This window comes from Cervus elaphus, chromosome 11, assembly GCF_910594005.1.
Source record: "Cervus elaphus chromosome 11, mCerEla1.1, whole genome shotgun sequence".
NCBI lineage: Eukaryota > Metazoa > Chordata > Mammalia > Artiodactyla > Cervidae > Cervus > Cervus elaphus.
The window spans coordinates 67,478,871-67,491,089 of NC_057825.1; the positions used below are offsets into that span (position 1 = coordinate 67,478,871).

The window sequence follows — 12,219 nt, forward strand, 5'->3', positions numbered from 1 at the left end:
CTGCCTCACCTCCACCTTTCACCATCCATCTAGGATCTGTCCCCTGGAGCTACACACCATGGCATCTTTCAAATAGTCTAAACAGCCATTATACTACTGTTTCTTCTCTAACTCAACTATCCACAAGCACTTCAATTTAATTTGAGATACATGGGAGTCCATATCAGAAGCACAGCCTGTAGGGGATACAAAAACAAGCTAGCTTGACCTTTAAAATGCCATCCTTAAAAAAAAAAAAAATTAAATAAATAAATAAATAAAATGCCATCCTTATTGTCTCGGAGAAGGAAATGGCAACCCACTCCAGTATCCTTGCCTGGAGAATCCCAGGGACAGAGGAGCCTGGTGGGCTGCAGTCATCGGGTCGCACAGAGTCGGACATGACTGAAGTGACTTAGCAGCAGCTTTATTGTCAAGTTAGAGACACAGATATGTGTATACAAATAAGTATAGTTGAAAAAAGAATGGATTTGGAGAAGCAAAAAGCAAGAAATAGAATAGAATTACAAATGAAATGCTATAGGGGAAAAAATGAGAAAGATAATCACATTTCTTGACTTTAGTGTATTAAAATTTTCAACCTCTAAAACCCATCTTTTCCACCTACCTATCTACATAGGAAAATCATGTACACCTGAATCATGTGGTTTCTAACCAAACTATTCAGTAATTCATCTCAATTTTCATTTTAAGAAATCTTAAAGAAAACTTATTGTTGTAGTCCAGTAAGGTACTCCCATTCTAATCTGAGTCAACACCATCAAAATGAACTGTTGAATTTCTAATGTACAGGTAAACTAACATATTGCCACAACCCACTTCTACAAGTGTTGTTAGTATTAATCTGAGCATTGGTAAAGCATCTATATACACTGGTTAATCAGTTCCTCTTTCAAAGTTACAGATTATATTATTCTCCATAACTAATTATGTATAGGAACATGATAAACCATGCCATAGATATGAATGCTTTAAAAACACAGGTCAGGAGAAGGAAATGGCAACCCACTCCAGTACTCTTGCCTGGAGAATCCGATGGACGGAGGAGCCTGGTGGGCTACAGTCCACAGGGTCGCAAAGAGTCGGACACGACTGAGCGACTTCACTCACTTCACTTAAAAAAAAATAAAAAATAAAAAATAAAAACACAGGTCAGTCCCCCTACTTCCTCAATCCTAAAGCCCCCAACGCAGCAGAAGTTGATGGGAAAAAACATGGAGCTTCTTGAGAACGTGGAGAACGTGGAGATAAAGTAAAGGACAGAAAGGGAGGAGGAAAAAAAAGTAACTTAAGAGCGGACAAACACTGTCTCAGCCAGGTGATCAAGGTTAACATCAACAGTGGTAAGTCATGTTGATAGTGTGTACATCTATACAGTGCGAAGAGAGAAGCATTTTACCTCTGTGGTCTTCCTCCTGATAACCCACAACCTTGGTCTTATAACAAAAATACTAGACAAATCCCAGTTTGGGAGCATTCTACAAGGTACCTAGCTTCAAACCACTCCTCCAAACTGTCAAGGTCATGGAAAACAAGGCAAGTCTGAGAAACTATCACAGCAGAAAGAAACCTAAGAGGACAAAATGACTAAATGCAATGTAATAGCCTAGATGAATCCTGAATCCAAGAGGACTTGAGAAAACAGACTTTAGTTAAAAATAATGTATCAATGTTGGCTTACCAGTTCTGACAAAGGTACCATACAGTGGAAGACGTTTACCATGGGGGAAACTGGATTTGTAGTGTACAAGAATTCTCTGTAGTATCTTTCTAACTTTTCTATAATTCTAAAACTGCTCTAAAACAACAAAAAATTATTATTAAAAAAAAAGGGGGGAAGGGATAGAAGTGCAACAATGGAGAGCAGCTGCAGCCTGATGGAAGAAATGTCCACATACTGAAGTATGGGGAAGTCATGCTGGCTCATCCAAGAGTTAACTTGACTTCTATGCTAACTAAAACAGCCTATTTGTGGCTTATCAAACATACACTGTATATGTGCTTTAACTATTAAATAAAAGGGTGTATTACCAAGAAGTAAAGTATATTCATGTTAAAAATAAAGATTAAGGGACTTCCTTGTCCATCGAGTAGTTAAGACTCTGCGCTTCCACTGCAAGGGGCATGGGTTACATCCATGGTTGGGGAACTAAGATCCTGCATGCCACACAATGTGGCCAAAAAATAATAAATAAATAAATAAAATAATACAGATTAAATCCCTCTCTTACTGGGACACCAATGCTGGTGCTCCTTCGATGATAAGACTTTCTTCCCAGGTGCTAAGGTTAGTGACTCACTGTGTACATGCCAATCTATTTCTTTGAAATCTTGAAGGAATGAATCCCTAATTTGTTAGATGTTCTTTGCTTTGATAAGATATAAAACTGGGCTGGAAATCATGCTTCTCCAGAGCAGTTCCTCAGAATTATCTGAGGGACTATCTTCCAGGCTATAGTCCTTAGTTTAGCTGAAATAAAACTCTTTCCTATTCCTATTATAGATTGCTTATTGATTATTTCTGTCAACAAGGCTACAGCTCTATGTGTGGACTTTGCAGAAGGGTCTGAGAAATAAACAGACTATTTGTAATATTATTTCCATAAATAATTTTCCTGAGTTTCAAACAATCAACTTATAAACTATTTCTTGAAATGCAGTCTGTTTGCAAATTAGGGTATGTGTATTTGAGAACAAGGCAGAGTATATTTGACTCCTGGAACATTTTGACTACCATTTTGTCACCAAGGATGATTTAAATTCAAACATTCTAAATATAAATATTACAGCATACCTTTTTGGCTAGAAAGTATTTTCTGTCATAAGCTCCATCAAGCTAATTCAACTCATTGATCAATTTTCTATCAGGACAGGACAGTCATTTTCCATTTTTCCATATTAATTTTTATATAATTTAAGCAATTTTCATTAAGAATAGTTTCATTTAAATATTTTAATGACAATTTATCAATCTATATTTTGTTCACATTATATGTCCTTATATCTTCCTCCATGGTAAATTTACTTTCATAACCATTATTTCTAATAAGCCAGTATTCACTAAGATTTTTATTATCCTACACTTTTTAAAGATCTCTTTATTTTTCATTTTATATTATAAATTAATTTTTTTAAGTTTCATTATTTATTGTCAATAATTTCTACACTATTATTATGACTCGGGCAAAAAGCTAATGGTTTGTATTTATTTCTTAGGTAAGCCACTAGAACACTGTGAGCAGTTCTGTGAGACGCAGAGAGACACAGGCTGGGAACAGTGACTGAGCTGACTGCTTACTGACCAGGTCAAGTGTCCCTGGAGCCAAAATGACCATAAAAACATCCTTAGGGTCATCTGGAATGCTCTAGATGTCCAGGTCCAAATGTCCTACACCAGTTTATGTACATGCTCAGTGCGTAGGTTAGGAGGAAGGCAAAAAAAATATGGAAAGGGCACTGAGAGGAGGAGCAATAGGATATAGTGACTAAGAGCATGCGCTCTGGCTGCGGTTCAAACCCCACTGCCACCACTTAACTCCCTGTAACCTGGAAAAGTTATTTCACTGTGTCTTAATTTCTCTGTTAAATGAGGAAGCTGGTTGAGGTCATAGGGTTGAGGATTAAATGAGTACAGAGCTTGGCACATCCTAAATCCTCAGCAAACGTCAGTGTATATATGTGCAAATATGTGACTATGGGTTTGTCCCACATACTAGGCCTTGATAAGCCAAGAGTATGCATGTACTTTCACAACTTAGTGGCTGAAAAACAACTCTCTTCCATTTAATATACTGTAAACAACAGAGCTTATTGCCCTAAAGCTGATTTTTAAACCTGACTGTTTGTGTATGGGGCTTCCCAGGTGGCGCTAGTGGTAAAGAACCCACCTGCCAATGTACGTGATTTAAGAGACTCAGGTTCAATCCCTGGATCAGGAAGATCCTCTGGAGAAGGGCATGGCAACCCACTCCAGTATTCTTGCCTGGAGAATCGAATGGACAGAGCAGCCTGGCAGCCAGTGGTCCGCAGGGCCACAAAGAGTCGGACACAAACGACTGAGCCCACGTGCAGTAGGATGCTCAGTACATGGGACACTCTCAGTAAATGTCACACACGCGCGTGTGCACACACACACTCAACTACTCCCATGTCTGTCTAGTAATCAAAATACTTCGTCAAGTGACCTCTGTCACCATTTTCATATTTTATGTCATATTTTATGTGTTTCAATGGCTCTTTGTGTCCGTTTTCAATGCAGATTACCATGTCCCTGGGTATACCAAAGACATGGTAAGGCAGGAAGAGTACAAGGCATGAATAATTTTAAGTAATCAATTTCTTTATCCCATATATATTTTTCCCCCTAAAACTGACCTGTATTGAGGAGACAACAGTAGTCTGTCTTTATTTTCTTTTCCTATGTCCCTTTCCAGTTACCATTTGAAATAAGGGCCTATTTCTTTACAAAAGACATACTTTCACCCATTCTTTAGCTTATTCAGGTACATTGCCCCAAGGTGCAAAAACCTCTAAGTATCAAAATACAAAGATAATTTAACCCTCTAATCAAGGTTTCATGAAACACCCCCAGCTTTCTCCTGAAGAAATAAATTTCCAAACAAATTTACCTTCTAAATAATGTTTATCATACTTTTAAATATATTTATATTATTTTCATCAAATGTATTCTGATAAGAGTCACAATAGTAACTTAAGCCAAAATAAAAAAAAAAGAAGAAGAATAGAGCTTTATGGTCAAAGGAAATTAAGAAAATATATTATAAATACATATATATGTACATACAAACTGCAGAAAAGTTCAGTAGGTCACCAATCAGAACCACTAAAGCATAACACTCAGGTAAAATTCTGTGGGGGAAATTGAATGGAAATCAAATTAAAACAGAAAATTCTGTTTGATGCAAAGTATGATGCAAACTTGGGTGCAATCTCAAAAATGGCAGAACAATCTCTGTTCTTTTCCAAGTCAAACCATCTAATATCACAGGAATCCAAGTCTATGCCCCAACCAGTAATGCTGAAAAAGCTGAAGTTGAACGGTTCTCTAAAGACCAACAAGACCTTCTAGAATTAACACCCCAAAAAAGATGTCTTTTTCATTATAGGGGACTGGAATACAAAAGTAGGAAGTCAAGAAACACCTGGAGGAACAGGCAAATTTGGCCTTGGAGTACAAAATGAAGCAGGGCAGAGGCTAATAGAGTTTTGCCAAGAGAATGCACTGGTCATAGCAAACAGCTTCTTCCAACAACACAAGAGACGACTCTACACACAGACATCACCAGATGGTCAATACCGAAATCAGATTGATTCTTTGCAGCCAAAGATGAAGAAGCTCTATACAGGCAGCAAAAACAAGACCAGGAGCTGACTGTGGCTTAGATCATGAACTCCTTATTGCCAAATTCAGACTTAAATTGAAGAAAATAGGGAAAATCACTAGACCATTCAGATATGACCTAAATCAAATCCCTTATGATTATACAGTGGAAGTGACAAATAGATTCAAGGAATTAGACCTGATAGAGTAACTGAATAACTATGGACAGATGTTCACGACATTGTACAGGAGGCAGGGATCAAGACCATTTCCAAGAAAAAGAAATGCAGAAGGCAAAAATGGTTGTCTGAGGAGGCCCTACAAATAGCTGAGAAAAGAAGAGAAGCTAAAGGCAAAGGAGAACAGGAAAGATATACCTATCTGAAAGCAGAGTTCCAAAGAACAGCAAGGAGAGATAAGAAAGCCTTCCTCAGTGATCAATGCAAAGAAATAGAGGAAACAACTGAATGGGGAAAGACTAGAGATTTCTTCAAGAAAATTAGAGATGCCAAGGGAATATTTCATGCAACGATTAGCACAATAAAGGACAGAAATGGTATTGACCTAACAGAAGCAGAAGATATTAAGAAGAGGTTGCAAGAATACACAGAAGAACTGTACAAAAAAGATTTTCATGACCCAGTTAACCACGATGGTGTGACCGCTCACCTAGAGCCAGACATCCTGGAATGCAAAGTAAAGTGGACCTTAGGAAGGAAGCATCACTATGAACAAAGTTAGTGGAGGTGATGGAATTTCAGTTGAGCTATTCCAAATCCTCAAAGACAACGCTGTGAAAGTACTGCACTCAATATGCCAGCAAATTTGGAAAACTCAGCAGTGGCCACAGGACTGGAAAAGGCCAGTTTGCATTCCAATCACAAGGAAAGGCAATGCCAAATAATGTTCAAACTACCGCACAATTGCACTCATGCAAGCAAAGTAATGCTCAAAACTCTCCAAGCCAGACTTCAACAGTATGTGAACTGTAAACTTCCAGATATTCAAGTTGGATTTAGAAAAGGCAGAGGAACCAGAGATCAAATTGCCAACATCCATTGGATCATCAAAAAAGCAGGAAAGTTCCAGAAAAACATCTACTTCTGCCTTATTGACTATGCCAAAGCCTTTGACTGTGTGGATCACAACAAAATGTGGAAAATTCTTAAAAGAGATGGGAATACCATCTCCTGAGAAATTTGTATGCAGGTCAAGAAGCAACAGTTAGAACTGGGCACAGTTAGAACTGGGGACAACAGACTGGTTCCAAATTGGGAAAGAAGTACATCAAGGCTGTATATTGTCACTCTGCTTATTTAACTTACATGCAGAGTACATCATGCAAAATGCTGGGCTGGATGAAGCACAAACTGGAATCAAGATTGCCGGGAGAAATATCAATAACCTCAGATATGCAGATGACACCACCCTTATGGCAGAGAGTGAAGAAGAACTAAAGAGCCTCTTGATGAAAGTGAAAAAGGAGAGTGAAAAAGTTGGCTTTAAACTCAACATTCAGAAAATGAAGATCATGGCATCCTGTCCCATTACTTCATGGCAAATGTATGGAAACAGTGAGAGACTTTATTTTGGGGGGCTCCAAAATCACTGTAGATGGTGACTGCAGTCATGAAATTAAAAGACACTTGCTCTTTGGAAGAAAAGCTATGACCAACCTACACAGCATAATAAAAAGCAGAGACATTACTTTGTCAACAAAGCTGGTCTAGTCAAAGCTATGGTTTTCCAGTAGTCATGTACGGATGTGAGAGTTGGACTATAAAGAAAGCTGAGCCTGGAAGAATACATGCTTTTGAACTGTGCTGTTGGAGAAGACTCTTGAGAGTCCCTTGGACTGCAAGGATATCCAGCCAGTCCATCCTAAAGGAAATCAGTCCTGAATATTCATTGGCAGGACTGATGCTGAAGCTGAAACTCCAATACTTTGGCCACCTGATGTAAAGAACTGACTCATTTGAAAAGACTCTGACGCTGGGAAGGACTGAAGGCAGGAGGAGAGGGGTATGACAGGATGAGATGGTTGGATGGCATCACCAGCTCTATGGACATGAGTTTGAGCATGCTCCAGGAGTTGGTGATAGACAGGGAAGTCTGGCAAGCTGCAGGCCATGGAGTCCTAAGAAGTCCAAAACCGCTCAGTGACTGAACTGAACACTTTCTGTTTTGAACCAATGATGGCAAATATTAAATCACCACCATATTTATATTCCACTGGATAAATTTCAGTGATTTTTAACATTTTAATTTAGAAATAATGGTAGTTACTATAAGCCAGACATTACATCCTTTGCAACGATTTAAACTTATGACGGAACAAAAAGAAGATAACAACTTAATAATTCCTTTAGGAGCTACACCGGCAAAAGTACTATCATCCTACAAAATGAAGCCTCCAACACCATCTAGGAGTCTATTCTGAAACAAGTCAACCACAGTAGTTTCAGTGGCAAGTAACGGGGATCACTAGTTCAAGGACCCTCCTCTTTTCCTCCCCCACTTCAGTTTGCCTTCTTGATGCGGTCCCCTTGCACCCCCGTAGGTGGCCCACTCCCAGCGCCCGGCTGTTCCTCCTTCTCCCAGCATTTCTCCTAAGGAGTCTCCGCTCTCCTCCCCCGCCACCCCAGCTCTCCTGCGCATGCTCCCTCGGTCTCCTTCCCGCCCGTTCTTGCTGTGTCATGGCCGGGCGGAAGTCCCAGCCACAACGGGGCAGGGGCTCCTAGAGATGGGCTGTGCTTGTCGCAGCTTTCTATTCTTCTTCCCCAACACCTCTTTGACCTCCCGCTGTAGGGCGGTCCCCTACCCTGCACTCTCCCGAACACTTCGTAGTCCACGGATTTGAGTGGCCGGGCGGTAGACATGGCGGCGGCGAGCCCTCTGCCGAGGAGCCGGAGCGGGGTTCGGGGCGCGGTGACTGCGGCGGCCGCGAGAGGGAGGGGGCACATGGGACCGCTTGGCGCACCCCGCGTCTGACACCGGCCCGGGACGCGACGCGCCGGGGTCACGCGTTGGGAGGTGGCAAATGAGACGGCGGGGAATGGGAGCGAGGGCAGCTCGGGATGCCTGGAAGGCAGAGGCCGCTGGGCCCGCGGCGGCCGGAGGGCTCCTTTCCCAGCCCCTCCCTCCTGGGGGAATCGGACTCGCTTCCCAGGAGGGATGCCCGCTCCGCGGCCCTGCGACTTAATGGACCGCGGCGCTCCTTCCTCTGTGTCTGTAAACAAAAGCCGGAGGCTTGGCCCAGACGTGGGTAGTTTGGTACCCTAAAATGATTGCTTCCGAAATGAAAGATCTGCTAGCCCAGTAATTCAGAGTACTTGGTTAGTAAATTTTTATTAAACGTTTAGGTAACTGCCACATCTAGGGAGTGATTTTGAGCCGTTCTTATGGTGGCAACAGCATCTGCTTCTCTATTAAGTCAGGAAGGCTTTGGGCCTGAATCCATATTCTAAATGGATTCTGATATATTCTAGGACAAGAAACTTTAAAAATCTAAACGCGTTAAACAAAAAAATCTTGTCTGCTGTTAACGGATAGAGCTTTTTTAAGGTCTTTGTTCAGCAACACCACCAGTTGCCTAGAAGGTTAAAGCAGTATATACTTTAGAAAATTTTACTTCCTCGTGAGACTGTTATGTCTTAAAGCAACCCACCACTCCACAAAATGTGGATGCTGCTATTGATAATCTGCTGCCTTCTAGAATTACAAATCCTTTTGCTTTTGAGAATTTGCCTTTTCAACATATTTATTGGTTTCAATACTTTGAATCTGGCCACAGAGTTAAAACAATCTTTTGCAATCTGATTCAACATTATGTGCTAATTCTATTAGTACCCCAAATTATCTAAAACTTGGTTAGAACGTGGTTAAACCATTTTAAATATATTCTGGGGGTGCTAATCCAGGTAATTTTATGTAATGAAGATCATGGTTTATTGCAGAGTCCTCATAACTTATTCTTCCTCTTATCTCCCTTTCAGTTAATTCCATGCAGATCCTAGAATCAGTGTAGGTCTCGTGTCATTCTTTTCAGTAACATGAAATCTTCAACGTCTCTACAGTGCATTCCAAATAAAACCATCCCATTCAGTGGACATGAATTTGAGCAAACCCAGGAGAGAGTAAAGGACAGAGGAGCCTGGTATTCTACAGTTCATGGGTTCGCAAAAAAGTCAGAGACGACTTAGCGACTGAACAACTTCAGCATCCACTAATCTCTTATTACCTGCTTCTACCCATCCTGTAAGTTTTATTGCTGTTTAGTCACTAAGTCATGTCGGACTCTTTTGCAACCACATGGACTGTAGTCCGCCAGTCTCCTTAGTCAATAGGATTTCCCAGGCAAGAATACTGGAGTGGGTTGCCATTTCCTTCTCCAGGGCAATCTTCCTGACTCAGGGATGGAACCCACCTCTACTGCCTTGCGGCTGATTCTTTAATCCTGCAGGTTATAGGTAGCCTATTTTAAGGACACTGGGATTACTCTGCTCTCTGAACACACCCTGAGTTTTGAAAAAACAAAAAACCTTTGCTCTTGGATCTACTTTATCTAGAATACCTACTCTAGTTCCCAAATCTTCCCCTAGCCTGTTCAGTGGCCTATGCAAGTACTTACCAGATTTCATCCTAATTATTTGCTATCTTGCACACTAGTACTGTGCATTCTAAGAAGTCCTATTACTGATTTTGTCACTGACTGGAAAGGTGGACATTTTCCTTTTCTTAATCTTTGACTTTTCTCCATGTTTATCCCAAAGTACCCTTCCCTGCCAATTATTTCATAGCTGTATTGTAATTTTAGAAGTGCAGTGGGAACAACTGACATTTGCTTAGCTAAAAAATTGACTTTGTCTGCCAACAGCTGAACATTAGTAAACAGAAATTATGTACCATTTCAGCATGGATTGCCAATGATGTGTGATTCTAAGACTAAAAATTTTAAGCAAATGTTGCTAATGCTTAAGCTAACTTTAAACAATAAAACATTTGTGCATAATTAGAAAAAATTTTAAAAATAGAAGGAAAAAATCCATAACCCTAGCACAACTTTTATTATTTTTGTATATTCTCTTATATTTGTGTTTTAAGTAGTTAAAATCATAGTATAAATTCAACTTTTATTCTTCCTTTTTCCATATTATAGTTTTTCCAATTAATATTTTAGTAATTTCATGATATTCTATTAAGTAGGCATAACCATCTACTAAGTGCCTGTTGTTATATACTCTGCCTCTTAATTTTTCACTGCCTAAAAAATACTGTGAAGGAAATATTCCTGCACACTTTTTCCCCCATATTTAAAAATTATCTAGGGTAAAATTTAAAATACCAATTCAAAAGGTACAAGCATGTTTTATCCCTGATGCACATTACTAAATCATTTTTCAAAGGGCTGTACTAACTGAAACGTATCATTGCCAACACTGTGTAAGTATATGATTATTTGGCTTCTGATACAAACAAATGTAAGCAAGCTCTTCACATACATGATTAAATTAGGTAAAAAGTTTTCATTTTGCAACCTGAGTAATAGCTTTGGAGTAACTAGGCTTTGTGTTACTCCCAGTTCAATGGAAAACTTGGTCATAGCCTTCCCTTCTTGAGCCCTTTAGTTTGTGTGTGATGTAGGATCACGTTTAACATAATACATAGAAAAGGAAACTCTTGCTTGTGTGATACAGGTGTAAAAAATGAGCAGGTCCCAGAACCTGTGAAACAGGAACAGACAATACAGTCTCTGGGTCCAAATGACATCTGAACTGAGAAGGTGTCACCTGTAAATGACTATAATTTGTCAGAATAGTCAGTTGAGAGCGATTCCTAGAGTGATTTCTCAGAAATTTGGTATTGAGATATAACTGATGTCAGGGACGATGAAAATTACTTTATCCATGCAGACTCTATAATCAACATAGGTCTCATGTCATTCTTTTCAGTGACGTATGTCAAACGTCTCTACAGTGCATTCCAAATAAAACTAACTGACTCAATGGACATGAATTTGAGCAAACTCCTGGAGAGAGTGGAGGACAGAGGAGCCTGAAATGTTTTTGTAGTTTTCCAGTAGTTGTCATGTATGGATGTGAGAGTTGGACTATAAAGAAAGCTTAGCACCAAAGAATTGATGCTTTTGAACTATGGTGTTGGAGAAGACTCTTGAAAGTTCCTTGGACTGCAAGGAGATCTAACCAGTCCATCCTAAAGGAAATCAGTCCTAAATATTCATTGGCAGGACTGATGCTGAAGCTGAAACTCCAATACTTTGGCCACCTGATGCGAAGAACTGACTCATTTGAAAACACCCTCATGCTGGGAAAGATTGAAGGTGAGAGGAGAAGGAGATGACAGAGGATGAGATGACTGGATGGCATTATCGACTCAATGGACATGAATTGAGGCAGGTCAGGTAGTCTGGTATTCCCATCTCTTGAAGAATTTTCCAAAGTTTGTTGTGATCCACACAGTCAAAGGCTTTGGCATAGTCAATAAAGCAGAAGTAGATGTTTTTCTGGAACTCTCTTGCTTTTTCAATGATCCAACAGATGTTGGCAATTTGATTTCTCATTCCTCTGCCTTTTCTAAATCCAGCTTGATCATCTGGAAGTTCACTGTTCACATACTGTTTAAGCCAGGCTTGGAGAATTTTGAACATTACTTTGCTAGCGTGTGAGATGAGTGCAATTGTGTGGTAGTTTGAGCATTCTTTGGCATTGCCTTTCTTTGGGATTGGAATGAAAATTGACCTTTTCCAGTCCTGTGGCCACTGCTGAGTTTTCCAAATTTGCTGGCATATTGAGTGTAGCACTTTCACAGCATCATCTTTTAAGATTGGAAATAGCTCAATTGGAATTCCATCACCTCTA

At 39.9% G+C, this 12,219-nt stretch overlaps 1 protein-coding gene and 1 long non-coding RNA gene across 3 annotated transcripts in view; one reads left to right on the forward strand and one right to left on the reverse strand.

Annotated features, from left to right (window-relative positions):
* The window catches only part of ACYP2 (acylphosphatase 2), a 175,220-nt gene extending 166,780 nt beyond the window's left edge, over window positions 1-8,440 (reverse strand). Inside the window, exon 1 of one of the 2 annotated variants that reach the window (XM_043918014.1) lies at window positions 8,163-8,439. In XM_043918014.1, coding sequence (XP_043773949.1) covers window positions 8,163-8,304 — 142 coding nt within the window. In that variant the 5' untranslated portion in view covers window positions 8,305-8,439. Of the gene's footprint in view, window positions 1-8,162 lie in introns of both variants that reach the window. The other variant, XM_043918015.1, reaches the window with a different exon arrangement.
* Window positions 8,436-11,439, forward strand: LOC122703626. Its single transcript, XR_006343544.1, has 3 exons — window positions 8,436-8,676; window positions 9,418-9,598; window positions 11,293-11,439. It is a non-coding gene; the product is annotated as an uncharacterized LOC122703626 (long non-coding RNA).
* The last annotated feature ends 780 nt before the right edge of the window (window positions 11,440-12,219 follow it).